The sequence below is a fragment of the Oncorhynchus mykiss genome, chromosome 5 (genome assembly GCF_013265735.2).
Source record: "Oncorhynchus mykiss isolate Arlee chromosome 5, USDA_OmykA_1.1, whole genome shotgun sequence".
Lineage (NCBI taxonomy): Eukaryota > Metazoa > Chordata > Actinopteri > Salmoniformes > Salmonidae > Oncorhynchus > Oncorhynchus mykiss.
Window position 1 is genome coordinate 28,907,714 of NC_048569.1, and position 17,249 is coordinate 28,924,962.

General features: G+C 40.7%; 1 protein-coding gene across 1 annotated transcript; it reads right to left on the bottom strand.

The window, feature by feature from the left end:
- Nucleotides 1-7,709: 7,709 nt before the first annotated feature.
- Nucleotides 7,710-8,331, bottom strand: LOC110523560 (pro-MCH 1). The gene has a single exon (XM_021602359.2). It carries the CDS (start codon nt 8,262-8,264, stop codon nt 7,866-7,868), a length of 399 nt encoding a protein of 132 aa, XP_021458034.2. The 5' UTR covers nt 8,265-8,331; the 3' UTR covers nt 7,710-7,865.
- Nucleotides 8,332-17,249: the final 8,918 nt, after the last annotated feature.

The following is a 17,249-nucleotide window of genomic DNA, read 5'->3' on the forward strand; positions in this document are numbered from 1 at the left end:
ATTTAAAAGTATCAATCGCAAATTGCCCCTTTAAAGTGTGCCGTCTATAAAGAACCACGCTCTCCCATAAAACCCTTATCTTGGTACATTGTGCATGTGCTTATGAGATGCAATGCCTCTGGAAAGTATTCAGACCCCTTTAATTTTTCCGCATTCTGTTACGTTACAGCCTTATTTTAAAATGATTTTTTTATTTTTTTCTCCCATCAATCTACACACAATACCCCATAATGACAAAGCAAAAACACATTTTTAGAAATGTTTGCAAATGCATTACAAATAAATAACGGAAATATCACATTTATGACAGATGGTTAGTGGTTAGAGCGTTGGACTAGTAACAGAAAGGTTGCAAGATTGAATCCCTGAGCTGACAAGGTAAAAATCTGTCGTTCTGCCCCTGAACAAGGCAGTTAACCCACTGTTCCTAGACCGTCATTGAAATAAGAATTTGTTCTTAACTGACTTGCCTAGTTAAATTAAGGTAAAATACAAATAAACGTAAGTATTCAGACCCTTTACTCAGTACTTTGTTGAAGCACCTTTGGCAGCGATTACAGCATTGAGTCTTCTTGGGTATGACGCTGCAAGATTAGCACACCTGTATTTAGGGAGTTTCTCCCATTTTTCTCTGCAGATCCTCTCAATCTCTGTCAGATTGGATGGGGAGCGTTGCTGCATAGCTATTTTCAGGTCTCTCCAGAGATGTTCGATCGGGTTCAAGTCCGGGCTATGGATGGGCCACTCAAGGACATACCGAGACTTGTCCCGAAGCTACTCCTGCATTGTCTTGGTTGTGTCCTTAGGGTTATTGTCCTGTTGGAAGGTGAACCTTTGCCCCAATCTGAGGTCCTGAGCGCTCTTGAGCAGGTTTTCATCAAGGATCTCTCTGTACTTTGCTCTGTTCATCTTTGCCTTGCCGCTGAAAAACATCCCCACAGCATGATGCTGCCACCACCATGCTTCACTGTAGAGATGGTGCCAGGTTTCCTCCAGACGTGACGCTTGGCATTCAGGCCAAAGAGTTCAATCTTGGCTTCATCAGAGCAGAGAATAATTTCTCATGATTTGAGAGTCTTTAGGTACCTTTTGGCAAACTCCAAGTGGGCTGTCATGTGCCTTTTACTAAGGAGTGGATTCCATCTGGCCACTCTACCATAAAGGCCTGATTGGTGTAATACTGCAGAGATGGTTGTCCTTCTGGAAGATTCTCCCATCTCCACGGAGGAACTCTAGAGCACTGTCAGAGTGACCATCGAGTTCTTGGTCACCTCCTTGACCAAGGCCCTTCTCCCCCAATTGCTCAGTTTGGGCAGGCGGCCAGCTCTAGGAAGAGTCTAGGCGGTTTCAAACTTCTTCCACTTAAGAATGATGGAGGCCACTGTGTTCTTGGGGACCTTCAATGCTGCAGACATGTTTTGGTACCCTTCCTCAAATCTGTACCTCGACACAATCCTGTCTCGGCGCTCTACGACAATTCCTTCGACCTCTTGGCTTGGTTTATGCTCTGACATGCACTGTCAACTGTGGAACCTTTATATAGACAGGTGTGTGACTTTCCAAATCATGTCCAATCAATTTAATTTACCACAGTTGGACTCCAATCAAGTTGTAAAAACATCTCAAGGATGATCATTGGAAACAGAATGCACCTGAGAAAAGGGTATTTCAGTTTTTTATGTTTAATACCTTTGCAAAAATAATGATAATAATGTTTTCACTTTGTCATTATGGGGTATTGTGTGTAAATTCCTGAGCGTTTTTTGTATTTAATCCATTGTAGAATACGACTGTAACATAACAAAAGGTGGAAAAAGTCAAGTGGTCTGAATAATTTCCAAAGGCACTGTATGTAAATGTCAAAAGGTAACCTGGTTTAGAAATTAGCCTTTGGAAAGAGCTAGGCTTTGATAATTAAACCCTGGCAGTATGTTATTGCACAGAGAAGGGAATTAGGAGAAGTGTTTGTGGTGCAAGGGCAGAATGTGACACCCATCAGGATATCAGCCAGAGAAAGTACTGTATGTGGGGAAGTGTACACTGCAGACTCCATAGTCCTTTATTTATTTATTTTTATTTCACCTTTATTTAACCAGGTAGGCTAGTTGAGAACAAGTTCACATTTACAACTGCGACCTGGCCAAGATAAAGCATAGCAGTGTGACACAAACAACAACACAGTTACACATGGAGTAAACAAACATGCAGTCAATAATACAATAGAAAAAGTCTATATACAGTGTGTGAAAATGAGGTAGGATAAGGGAGGTAAGGTAAAAAATAGGCCATGGTGGCAAAATAATTACAATATAGCAATTAAACACTGGGGTGATAGATGTGCAGAAGATGAATGTGCAAGTAGAGATACTAGGGTGCAAAGGAGATGAAAAATAAATAAATAAATAACAGTATGGGAATGAGGTAGTTGGATGAGCTATTTACAGACGGGCTATGTACAGGTGCAGTGATCTGTGAGCTGCTCTGACAGCTGGTGCTTAAAGTTAGTGAGGGAGATATGAGTCTCCAGCTTCAGTGATTTTTGCAGTTTGTTCCAGTCATTGGCAGCAGAGAACTGGAAGGAAAGGTGGCCAAAGTAGGAATTGGCTTTGGGGGTGACCAGTGAAATTGTCACGCCCTGACCATAGTTTGCTTTGTATGTTTATACAGTATGTTTTGTTTGGTCAGGGTGTGATCTGAGTGGGCATTCTATGTTGTATGTCTAGTTTGTCTGTTTCTGTGTTTGGCCTGATATGGTTCTCAATCAGAGGCAGGTGTTAGTCATTGTCTCTGATTGGGAACCATATTTAGGTAGCCTGTTTTGTCATTGTGTGTTGCGTGTGATTGTCTATGTTAGTTGCGTGTGTCAGCACATTTCGTATATAGCTTCACGGTCGTTGTTCATTTATTGTTTTGTTCAGTTTACGTCGTGTTTTCGTCATCCATTAAAATGATGCATTCACACAACGCTGCGCTTTGGTCTGCTTCTTACGAAGATCGTGACAGAAATATACCTGCTGGAGCACTTGCTACGGGTGGGTGCTGCTATGGTGAGCTGAGATAAGGCAGGGCTTTACCTAGCAAAGACTTGTAGATGACCTGGAGCCAGTGGGTTTGGCGACAAATATGAAGTGAGGGCCAGCCCACGAGAGCATACAAGTCGCAGTGGTGGGTAGTATATGGGGCTTTGGTGACAAAATGGATGGAACTGTGATAGACTGCATCCAATTTGCTGAGTAGAGTGTTGGAGGCTATTTTGTAAATGACATCGCCAATGTCAAGGATCGGTAGGATAGTCAGTTTTACGAGGGTATGTTTGGCAGCATGAGTGAAGGATGCTTTGTTGCGAAATAAGCTGATTCTAGATTTCATTTTGGATTGGAGATGCTTAATGTGAATCTGGAAGGAGAGTTTACAGTCTAACCAGACACCTAGGTATTTGTAGTTGTCCACATATTCAGAACCGTCCACATAGTCAGAACCGTCCAGAGTAGTGATGCTGGACGGGCGGGCAGGTGTGGGCAGCGATCGGTTGAAGAGCATGCATTTAGTTTTACATGCATTTAAGAGCAGTTGGAGGCCACGGAAGGAGAGTTGTATGGAATTGAAGCTTGTCTGGAGGTTAGTTAACAGTGTCCAAATAAGGGCCATAAGTATACAGAATGGTGTCGTCTGGGGAGAGGTGGATCAGAGAATCACCAGCAGCAAGAGCGACATCATTGATGTAGACCTCCTGTTCAATGCTGAGAAACAGTGAACCAGCACCACAGCACACATTCAGCGCTGCCGTTAGGTAGCAGGGGGACACTTTGTAAGCACCCTAAGGGAAGTGTATTTGTAAGTAAATGCTTTCAGAGATTACACACACCAATTCCTACAGGGATTCAACCCCATCCATTCTTAGGTAATATAACTCCTTGGTATTAACAAAGTGCTATTGAAATAAAATGACATAACATCCTAATGCTTTTGCAATTACTGTCATCTATCCCCATGTTAATGTGGGTTGAACTGATATCCAGGAAGTATTTTCTTCAGAATAGCTTAGTGCTGTTCAATGTTGCTGCATTAATGGTGAACAAATGTTATTCTCCACTGCTGAGGGGTGCTCATTATCATAACACAATAAATTGTTGCTGACTCATTAACTCTATATTTTCTAGGAATTGTTCCTGTCCCTCTAGTTCCATCTCTGTCAGCTGATCAGCTGATCATGAATGGTTACGGTCTGCTTGACATTTCAAACCAAGGTTTATTGGGGGTACAAATACAAAAACCGACACTCCTCATCCCTCTTCTTTCAGACATGTACCTCTAAAAAACCCTCAATTAATTATCTATAGGGCGTCTTGTTATTTACACAAGTGCACTACAATACTGTCAGGTACTCTAGAAATGTGGTTACACATCAAATGCAAATCATCTGGCATCATTATGACATGAAATAATAATTGAATACCTCCCTTTCAAGGTCATGAGATACAGTGCCTTGCGAAAGTATTCGGCCCCCTTGAACTTTGCGACCTTTTGCCACATTTCAGGCTTCAAACATAAAGATATAAAACTGCATTTTTTTGTGAAGAATCAACAACAAGTGGGACACAATCATGAAGTGGAACGACATTTATTGCATATTTCAAACTTTTTTATCAAATCAAAAACTGAAAAATTGGGCGTGCAAAATTATTCAGCCCCTTTACTTTCAGTGCAGCAAACTCTCTCCAGAAGTTCAGTGAGGATCTCTGAATGATCCAATGTTGACCTAAATGACTAATGATGATAAATACAATCCACCTGTGTGTAATCAAGTCTCCGTATAAATGCACCTGCACTGTGATAGTCTCAGAGGTCCGTTAAAAGCGCAGAGAGCATCATGAAGAACAAGGAACACACCAGGCAGGTTCGAGATACTGTTGTGAAGAAGTTTAAAGCCGGATTTGGATAAAAAAAGATTTCCCAAGCTTTAAACATCCCAAAGAGCACTGTGCAAGCGATAATATTGTAATGGAAGGAGTATCAGACCACTGCAAATCTACCAAGACCTGGCCGTCCCTCTAAACTTTCAGCTCATACAAGGAGAAGACTGATCAGAGATGCAGCCAAGAGGCCCATGATCACTCTGGATGAACTGCAGAGATCTACAGCTGAGGTGGGAGACTCTGTCCATAGGACAACAATCAGTCGTATATTGCACAAATCTGGCCTTTATGGAAGAGTGGCAAGAAGAAAGCCATTTCTTAAAGATATCCATAAAAAGTGTTGTTTAAAGTTTGCCACAAGCCACCTGGGAGACACACCAAACATGTGGAAGAAGGTGCTCTGGTCAGATGAAACCAAAATTGAACTTTTTGGCAACAATGCAAAACGTTGTGTTTGGCGTAAAAGCAACACAGCTCATCACCCTGAACACACCATCCCCACTGTCAAACATGGTGGTGGCAGCATCATGGTTTGGGCCTGCTTTTCTTCAGCAGGGACAGGGAAGATGGTTAAAATTGATGGGAAGATGGATGGAGCCAAATACAGGACCATTCTGGAAGAAAACCTGATGGAGTCTGCAAAAGACCTGAGACTGGGACGGAGATTTGTCTTCCAACAAGACAATGATCCAAAACATAAAGCAAAATCTACAATGGAATGGTTCAAAAATAAACATATCCAGGTGTTAGAATGGCCAAGTCAAAGTCCAGACCTGAATCCAATCGAGAATCTGTGGAAAGAACTGAAAACTGCTGTTCACAAATGCTCTCCATCCAACCTCACTGAGCTCGAGCTGTTTTGCAAGGAGGAATGGGAAAACATTTCAGTCTCTCGATGTGCAAAACTGATAGAGACATACCCCAAGCGACTTACAGCTGTAATCGCAGCAAAAGGTGGCGCTACAAAGTATTAACTTAAGGGGGCTGAATAATTTTGCACGCCCAATTTTTCCGTTTTTGATTTGTTAAAAAAGTTTGAAATATCCAATAAATGTCGTTCCACTTCATGATTGTGTCCCACTTGTTGTTGATTCTTCACAAAAAAATACAGTTTTATATCTTTATGTTTGAAGCCTGAAATGTGGCAAAAGGTCGCAAAGTTCAAGGGGGCCGAATACTTTCGCAAGGCACTGTATAACATATTCAAAACACACTCCAGGTTGGCCAGTAGAAATGTCCTCAATTAATTCTACCACATCTAAATTCTAGTAAGCGGTGGTCTTTTGACTAATCAATGCTACAAAGGACTTTAATTAGCCTGCTGCTCTGACAGTTCAGAGTGTCTATCTACAAATGTTTAGGCCTTCATTTGCATCTGCATTTGACAGGGTGGCTGCATCAAAACATTGTAGATACTGTAAGCCCATTCCAAACTCTCAGGGCATTTAATTAATGTCCCCGGAACAACAGAAAGCTTAATGCACCTCTTAACTGAGCTATAAACCCCGAAGGTCATTCTCAATTTAAGTGTACCTCAGAATGGCAGACAGACAAGAGGCAGACAACATACTAGTGTTCAGAGGTTTTCTCAACCTTACTGCAGCACTTAGTGGAAATCATATACAACCTAATGCTTTGAAAGTATAAGGACGTTTGCTTAGGGTCCTGAGACACTCAGCCGTTAGACATGTTAGTAATGTAACTGGGGACTGGGATGTTTAGCATGAAAGCATGTCAAACTTCCAGACAAAGTCTGATACGTATATCTGTGTTGATACACATTGACTTTCTTTTGGTCTTTTTTTTTACACATGCAGCTCCCTCATAACATCATACGGTAACGGGCAACATAATACTAATGAGGAGAAATCTACTTGTACAATGCAGTCAGTGGAATGAGATGGGAGAGATAAAAATGGTAGAGAATACTGTATACAGAGGAAAAACTGGCAACAGGACAAAGTGTGCAGTCATGTAAGATTATAGTAGGTAACAGAATGAGACAACATGAAACTTGTAATAATGTGTTTTGAAAACCAACAAGATTAACCATAATAACATTATTCTCTCAATCAAGAGACTGGAAAAGAGTATTTCAACTTGTCACATAATCGGTGATTAAAGGCCAACTTGAGCAATCATCGCCAACCCAAGTAATTGCTTCTTGATGCAAACTCATTACCATATTCATTCTCAGCTCAACCCAGCAACTTTGGAGACATTCAGAGTCATGTACACATCCACAAGAGGGAATGATTATCAATGGTTTCACAATCAAACACTGCAATAAATACACGTTCCTTTTTTCCTCTGAAAGCTGGACAGTATCCACTCAGAACCTGGACAGTTTACATTTACATTTTTTTGTAATTTAGGGGACACTCTTAACCAGAGCAACTTACAGTATTGATTGCATACATTTTCATACTTTTTTCATACTTGTGCCCCATGGGATGTATGGTGGACAAACAGAATATGATTTCAGCTGATTATTTCTGATATCATACTGGTTATTAGCAACACCACATTATTCCCGGAATGATGCAAGTCTCTTGTGTAGTTTATAGACCTACTTCCCACTTACTTCCCATTCCAGAGTGATGTAAACGTTAAAGACCAAATAACAAAAGGCTGTTGTAAATGTAATACTGTGGGTAATTCCAGAATGCTATTATTTTAGAATAATTGGCTGTCGCAACCTTATTAAGACTGATAAAGGCCTCCCGAGTGGTGGAGGTGTTTATGGCACTGCATCGCAGTGCTACTCGAGAAAAACATACACAAGACGTCAAATGCAGTGTCCTGTCTTTTTAATTGCAGATATCAGTTCATGTAATTACATGAATACATATACTCAAAAGCGAAAGATCATATTATACAACTTAAGATGCAGAAGGGTAATCTGGCTGGCAGATTGATGATGAGACGAGACGCTCTCATTGGTCAACTCTACACCTCCCAGCAGGGTCGGTACACCCTTCCCACCATACACCTCATGGTGTCCCTCCTGACGATGGAGATACTGGGGCTTAGGTCCTGGCCAGCCTCTTGGCGGTCCAGAGTCAGGGCTCTGTCAGGCCCGGCGGCTGCAGCTCTCAGCTTGTAGAAAGGAAGTCCTCTGTTCAGGTTCATCCACAGGCCAGAGTCTGCCAGCAAGACAATCTTGGAGCTCCTGCCTCTGACTGAATCAGGGCTGTTTTCAGACACCTCTACACGCAGTAGGGAGTCGAGGGTATCTTGCTCCAAGGCGACGTCGTCCATCTTGCCGATGGGGATCGCCGTGGACGGTGTGTAGCACTCCAAGAAAAGTGCCACGGCAAAAGAGATGGAGAGGACAGAGTGTCTCATCTTGGAGAAGGAGGATCTTCGTTGAGGTTGATGTTGCAGGTTGTTGTGATTTTTTTCGAGCTCGTTCTCTTCTGACCGAGATGTTTGTCTTCCTCTTTTATACTGTTTGGACTTCCAGGATTTGAAATTTGTTTCATCACTGCTTTTCTTCTCATTGTGTTTCAGGATATTAAACAACAGTATGATGTCGTGAGACCCCTAACAGTGTTGGAGTGTTGTGTCTTGTGGAGAGTTAATTAAGCTTATTTGTAACGTGGCTGGTTTTCTAAAGTCTGTGAGGATGAAACAGTGGGATTTCATTGAATGAGAACACAAAGGAAGACGCCATTCCAAAGGCCTGCCCTTTAAAACAACTGGAGAGGATTACTCACCCATTTACTACCTTGTGGTTAAGGACTCTCAATGATACATACTCCCCTCTCATGGCCACCTTATGACAATGTAAAATAAGGGATTTCAGGTGGGATTACAGTTGAAAAGTTAACTAGTGATCATTGAAGAGCTTGGTGTGTATGTGGCACCAGGAAAACCAGCAGGGTTCTTTGAATTCGTGTTGAGAGGAAATTCACGTCGTCACTGATGTAAGGCTTTGGTGAAGATCGGAAATGTATTTTAATTCAGAGCATATCCTTTATGTCTGCTGTCTGTGCTCTCTGTAAAGCCTTATTTGTTCACTTACTGGTACCTGCATATTTGCAACCTTACCTAATTAGGAAGATCAGACAGGGAGTTAAGGGTTGAAAACCTGCTCACATACTGTAGCCCTCTTCAAACAGAATGCTGGTGTGATGATGATGGGTTCAAAGTCAGCTTGGCTAGAGATTTGCACAAAAAAGGAGATGTTGGCTGGTGAACCGTCAATTGTTTCGTTTGGTGATTTATAGAGATGACCTCAGATAAGATATTGCTACGGTCAGATGTTGTTACTGCATAATAACGTTTCAAATACGCACCACTCTCATCCAAAGAAGTATATATTTTTGGGGAGCTGTTATTATTGTTCTATAAATAGGCCTACTACAGTATATTTTGGACATTTTGTCTGTTTATTCATACTAGCATGTCTTGCTTCAAAACTTAGCTTTGTTTGACAAGGGTTGGTTTTTGCCCAATGGTCAAACCCAGCTGTAAAACTTTAAAGTGGAGGATGTCTTAGAGTACTTTTCCAAGACATTTTAAAGAAATTGATCACTTTAGATGGGAATCTGATATGTTCAGACATCGTTAGCACACATACATGTATACTGTGTGAAAATGTCACTCTAAGAAGTTCTCCCATAGTTCCCCAATTAAGAGGAGTAAACTTGAAGAAGGTGGTATCTGTGTTTTCGTCTCAGAGAAATGCTTTAATGGCCTCCTTTAATGTTATTTTCCCTTCTCCTTATCAGAGAGAAAATGGTTCTGTTGAAAGGGATCTAGAAGTTTGCATTATTGTTTTCAGCAAATTAATACTCTAGCCTCCTCTTTCTGCAGGTGAATGTTAAATGTCAAAAACGAATTGGATGTAAACAAGCCGACTGTGTTATGTCCGTCATCGGAATGAGACCAAAGCGCAGCGTGGAAAGTGTACATCTTTATTTTTAGATGAACACCAAAAAACAACAAAAGATAAACAAATGTAACATTCTGCAGGCTAACTAGTAACTGAACAAAAACAAGATCCCACAAACACAAGTGGAAAACAGGCTGCCTAAGTATGATTCCCAATCAGAGACAACGATGGACCTACCTCTGATTGGGAACCATACCCGGCCAACAAAGAAATAGAAAACTAGAATGCCCACCCAAATCACACCCTGACCTAACGAAATAGAGAAATAAACAGGCTCTCTAAGGTCAGGGCGTGACAGACTGGCTCGAACAGAAAATATGAAATTATATTGCAACTCAAATAATCAAACACGATGCTAGTAAAATCAAGCAACTAGCTAGAGACAAAATCAAAATTTCATAAGGATTTCTAGCAGGGTTTAGTATGATATACAAGAAAAAAAGCGTATCAGGATGCAGTACTATGTTTTTTAAATTCAATTAATGTCCTCTTACTCCATTTATTTAAAAAATGTTCATCACCCCCCCCAAAAAAAAATTATATTCAAGCACTTCATATTTCTTCAAAATCAAAGCAACCTTAAAATCTATATCAAACTTACACTGAACAAAAATATAAATGCAACATGTAAAGCTTTGGTCACATGTTTCATGAGCTGAAATACATTTCTCAGAAATGTTCCATATGAACAAAAAGCTTATTTCTGAGCATTTCTCCTTTGCCAAGATAATCCATCTACCTGACAGGTGTAGCATATCCAGGAGTTGATTAAACAGCATGATCATAACACAGGTGCACCTTGTGCTGGGGACAATAAAAGGCCACTCTGAAATGTGCAGTTTTGTCACATAACACAACGCCACAGATGTCTCAAGTTTTGAGGGAGCGTACAATTGGCATGCTGACTGTGGGAATGTCCACCAGACCTGTTGCCAGAGAATTCAATGTTCATTTCTCTACCATAACCTGCCTCCAATGTCGTTTTAGAGAATTTGTCAGTATGTCCATTGTGTGGGAGAGCGGTTTGCTGATGTCAACATTGTGAACAGAGGTTATGGTATGGGCAGGCATAAGCTACGGACAACGAACACTGACGTTTGGGATGCTCTGGATCGACGTGTACGACAGTGTGTTCCTGTTTCCGCCATTATCCAGCAACTTCGCACAGCTATTGAGGAGGAGTTGGACAACATTCCACAGGCCACAATCAACAGCCTGATCCACTCTATGCGAAGGAGATTCTGCACTGCATGATGGTGGTCAGACCAGATACTGACTGGTTTTCTGATCCATGCCCCCACCTTTTTTTTTTTTTTTTTTTTTTACAAATAGGTATCTGTGACCAACAGATGCATATCTGTATTCCCAGTCATGTGAAATCCATAGATTAGGGCCTAATAAATTTATTTAAATTGACTGATTTCCTTATATGAACTGTATAACTCAGTAAAGTCTATGAAATTGTTGCATGTTGCATTTATTTTTTTATTCAGTATATATTAAAAGCTAACTAAGTAAATCAAAAATCACCTGGCCACAGCAGTAGGCATGTATTTTCTTAAATTAAATGTTTTTCAATTAGGCCAACAGTTTATAATGGGTCAAACAGTCCATAGTCACATTAAGAACATTAATGTCATTCTGAAATGTGTGCATTTTCTAAAACTATGACCTTTAATAAGAAATCACATTGCTTATTTTAGTGTGGGTGATGTACTGCCAGTGTGGCCAGATGGGAAATGCCATGGACCATTTCTTATTGAAAAGCGTGTCTGTGTTCTGAATGGTCAAAGTTAGCCAATCTGTGATGACTAATTAGTCTGTCAGTTGACCATTTCTTCACCTTGTTTTTTTATATTGTCTTACAGGGCTCATGTATTTGTCGATGTAAATAACATTCTTTATTTTTAGGTGGGCGAGATTGGATAAAGTGCATTTCACAGGCCTTCTGTTCCATAAGACAACATGTAAGGACCAAATGGATGGATGCTATAGGGGGTGACTACAGCTAAGATGACTGAAACAGGATGTCATGACGATAAATCTACTTTTATTTACAAGTGGAGAAATGGCTCAAACAGACAGACATCACTGAAAGTTGTGGAAAACAGAGTAATGACACGGTGAAAAACTAACTGAAACCACATTGAACTTTTATAACCTGTAATTGAACTGATGATAAAACAGAACCTCCAAATCATATTGGTGATTCATTCATTCATGACTTTCCTTATAAACCACATGTGGAGAAGACAAACAGTCCGAACCCCACCGAGTTATTCATTCGCAGTATGGAACTGTATTGACCTCTGTATGTGTCCAGTGGTGTTGTGGATACTGTAGTTATAACAGAGTGGGGTGTTTATCTGTTGGTGGCCAGTGTGTTTCAGGCCTCTCCCTCCTCAGGTGTTTGCTTGGTGATGTGTGTGGTTATTGGAGTACAGCTGTACACCACATGTCCATGACAGACCTGACTCTATAACATAACTAGAATGCTTGTTTTATGCACTATGGATGCCATTCTGTCATAAATACTGGATAAAATAGGCAGTCAAGGCAACATGAAAGACTGCAGACTTTTTATACTCCTCAATATGTATTTTCTTAACTTTTCTCTCCTTGAAAGTCGAGTGGCAGGGTAGAGGACAGGGTACCCCTTCCATGTTTGCCCTTGGGCGAGGAGAGGGGGTAGCAGCTAGTCCAGAGCAGCATTCAAGGTGTTTGTGTTTTACAGAGAATCACATATTAACTGCAACACCACTATAGAAAAAAAGGCCCTTTGAAGTGCGAGGCCAAGATGGGCAGACCAGCTGACTACACTGACGATGCCAACCCAAACACCAGGCCTGAGTCTCGGGGGTTTGAGGGGGGCAAAAAGACCCCAGCCAAGCACCGAGGGGAGACAGTGCCTCTCACATAACGCAGAGCCCTTTTGGACACGGCAACGCACTTCTTTAAAACAACACCAAGAGGCAGGCCGCACCAAACAGGCTAAAGTGTTATTCCAGCTAGGTAAATACAGGGCACAGATCTAACAGGGACGAATGCCACATATTAACAGGCACAAATTGAATTATGTTGTTGAAATTCCATGCATTCTGCTAGCCAGTTTGAGATTGGGGTGATAGAAATCTATGTCTTTCCACTTACGGCGTGAGGACTTCTGAACCAAACTCACCATTCAGAGGCAGATCATGCAATTTCTAAAGGATGGATGACATAGTCCTCCAGTCTTCTATCCTGTGAAGAACCTAGAGAAGGTAATCTAGTGTGTCATTCATATAGACTTTGGATAACAGTCAGCTCACCAGGGTAAGGCATTGACGTGGACACTTAGGATGCGTGCCCAAGGACGCTTTCAGGCAGCAGGCACTATTGCATTGGGATTTAGAGATGAATACAAACTAATTAGGGTCTGAATGGAAGATAGAAGTTCAGATCTGATGTAAGGTCAGTTTTGCTCTATAGCTAATGGATAAGGTTAGGCTTGGATAAAAGGCAATGGATGAAAGCCGATCCTAGATCAGAGGCCACCTCCACCTAAATCACTCATTAGATACAGTGCAGAGACACCATAAAAGCTATATGGACCCAAATAGGTCTGAGTCATGAAGGGGTCGCTAAATGCAATAACAAGAGGCAAAGCCATCTTCTCATCTTTGAGCACTTAAGGATGTATAATCTCCCATACACATACACAGGTTACACATACAAAGAGATCTGCAGAGATACCAGTAGCCATGGTGATGGTCAGACAACAAGTAATCATGATGCAGAGTATAAATAGCAACACAAGCTCTCTGGGTGTTGTGTAAGAGAGAGACAAAAACATGTTTTGCGGAAAGTATTTCAGGTTTTTTTCTTAGTGAAACGAAGGAATAATTCATTATATGGACATGCTCGATAAAATCTGATCCCCTTCCAAATCACACACACCTCGGTGACCAAACTGTTAATATTGGGTTTTGGAATGTTGTTCCAAGACTCTGGACTATGAGCATTAGTAATGTTGTATTTCAAAGGGGACTTGCACATTTGCTATGAGTGTTGTGCATTGACTATTTTAAAGTGGGAAATAGGTAAGGTTTGTAATGTATGAGACCTTTTCACTCTCTTTTCCTAGGTCTTTGTTATCAAAGTGTTAATTCAACTAATTAGTTCCAATATAAGTAATGCCAAGTAGAAACTGTGTGCGATTCTTGGCAGGATGTGTTTGTTGCCAAATTGTTATTGTGCTCCCATGTGGAATGATACAAAGAAAAAATGTCTCGAGGAATTCTGATGATTTCAACCAAAAAGTCTTCATACATCACAACGCATGAATAATCTGGTTGGGAGGATCGTTTTGCGCCATATGAAAAATCTAATCTTGACGAGTCTAGCTTCAATAAAACATTGACTGGATTTCTAACCACGCTTTATACTGTGGAGGTAGAAAATTCCAGACACATAGGCTGTCTGATGGCTCATGTAAAAAAGACTTGAGTGGTTAGGCCTTTACAAGAAACTCCTCTGTTGTGTTACTCAGTAACAGGATCCCATTATGTTTGGGTTGCTGTGACAGACTACTCCATGACTTACTCTGCGATTTGTCTGTTTGTCACATGTTTTTGTTATAGGCTATTGTATATTCAATGGAGCTGCTCATCATAGAAAATAGATGAATATACTGTAGAATCACCAAGGCCATAAAACATTTTGTTATGTTACAGCTTTATTCTAAAATTAATAAAATAAATGTTTTCCTCATCAATCTACACACAATACTCCATAATGACGAAGCAGAAACCGGTTTTTATAATTTTTGCAAATTTAGTATTCAGACCCTTCGCTATGAGACTCGAAATTGTGCTCAGGTGCATCCTGTTTCCATTGATCTTTCTTAAGATGTTTCTACAACTTGATTGGAGTCCACCTGTGGTAAATGAAATTGATTGGACATGATTTGGAAAGGCACACACCTGTCTATATAAGGTCCCACAGTTGACAGTGCATGTCAGAGCAAAAGCCAAGCCATGAGGTCGAAGGAATTGTCCTTAGAGCTCCGAGACAGGATTGTGTCGAGGCACAGATCTGGGGAAGGGTACCAAAAAATGTATGCAGCATTGAAGTTCCCCAAGAACACAGTGGCCTCCATCATTCTTAAATGGAAGAAGTTTGGAAGAACCAAGACTCTTCCTACAGCTGGCCACACAGCCAAACTGAGCAATCAGGGGAGAAGGACCTTGGTCAGGGAGGTGACCACGAACCCGATGGTCACTCTGACAAAGCTCCAGATGGAAGCTACTCCTCAGTAAAAGGCAAATGAAAGCCCCCTTGGAATTTGCCAAAAGGCACCTAAAGGACTTTCAGACCATGAGAAACAAGATTCTCTGGTCTGATGAAATCAAGATTGAACTCTTTGGCCTAAATCCTGTGTCATGTCTGTAGGAAACCTGCCACCATCCCTACAGTGAAGCATGGTGGAAGGCAGCATCATGGTGTGGCAATGATTTTCAGTGGCTGGGACTGGGAGACTAGTCAGGATAGAGGGAAAGATGAATGGAGCAAAGTACTGAGAGATTCTTGATGAAAACCTGCTTCAGAGCGCTCAGCACCTCAGACTGGGAAGGTTCACCTTCCAACAGGACAACGACCCTAAGCACACAAATACAGGTGTGCCAAGTTTGTAGCATACCCAAGAAGACTTGAGGCTGTAATTGCTGCCAAAGGTGCTTCAACAAAGTACTGAGTAAAGGGTCTGAATACTTATGTAAATGTGATATTTCTGTTTTTTATTTAGAATATATTTGCAAAAATTTCTAAAAACAATTTCATCCATTTTAGAATAAGGCTGTAACATAACAACATTTTGAAAATGTCAAGGGTTCTGAATACTTTCCAAATGCACTGTACATGTAAACAGCCATTCACTCAAGAGATATTTATAATTTCACTGAAATCCCTCATGCAGGAATTTGAAAGATCTAGTCATTTTGGGGATGATTGTGCTGTAAAGTTTCACGTTTAGGACGTATTAAAAGTGTGCAGGCACATATTTCTTTTAACAATGTACGTAATTGTTTTGCCTTGCACCCGAACTGAGTAAAGCTGGTGTGGAGCTTACAGTTTTTCTCAATTGCGTACAAGCAATTTTCGGATCTGTGTTGAAACGTAAAGTATGCTCAAGTCCATTTCAGCACTAGCTAGCGATCTTGCTAACCTTGTCTAGCTAGCTCATGTTATGTTGTTGCATTTTTTTTTACTACTACACCATCTTAAAAAGATTAGCCAGCTGGCTTTATAGCTGGTTCTGGAGTTGGATTTGTCATAAGCATTCATTTAGGTAAAACTTCGCCACATATGGAAACCACTGGACTATCTTTGACTTCGTCAACTATTGTTATCTGCCAGAAGAAAAGGTTTGAAAGAATAAGATGAAGCTCCGGTAATATGTATAACTATTGAAATGCGAAATTCTAATAGACACGGTACAACCCTTGGTAGGTAAGCTGCTGGCAGGCTTTGGCTGCGGTACAGAAAAGCCAAATCAGGAAGTGCTCAAGGTTCTCACATGGGAAGTGAAATGATAGGCTACAATGATTTGCCTCAAGATCATGCACGCCGCAGATGACATGTATATTTGGAGCGTGTGACGAGGCAAAACTCTAGTGGTCAAAACCATTCATCTTGGGGCGACGGGTGGGAGCGGATTTGCAAAATGTTATCATATCACACAATTATACCATTTTATAAAGTGGTCAGATATATGTATTTTTAATACAGACTAGCTCAAAAATAAGTGAAAACTGACAAATTATTATGGATTAAGATAATTTTATGTTAAAAATAGTGGAGGTTAAAAAAACATACGTTTCCAGACCCTATTCTAATTTGCTTCATGGCTCAGGCGGCCAAGCAGACACAAGGATGTTTGGCTCATCTCAGTTGCAAAGAGGATTGATTTTGTAGCTGTTTCTGATTCATTAACAATGCCATGCTGGTTGGTGGGTGGTAACTTTCAATTAAAACCAAGCCCTGAAATTAAATTTAGGTTGAAAATAATTTGTGTGTCATATCGTAGGAAAAGATACCGCATTCACATGGATATGTTACTTCAAGCCCAAATATATCATACATTGAGTAAAATAACGACTTATTGCCTTAAATCGTTGTGCAACATCATGGGTATGCTTTGGCCATCGTCTTTCAGCTAGATTTGCGTTTAAATAAAATATCATCATTCAATACAAAATTCACTGTTAAGTGTTTAGTTCACAGAATATTAACACATTGTTTTCATCACAACATACATATGTGCAATTGTGTTCATTGTTTCGGCAAGCAGTAAATACTACTGCACCAAATTATCATACCATGTACAATATACGGAAAGATCTAGTCAATGGGGACCGTCTAATTGTGATGATTTTTTACAATATTGCGGACATGCA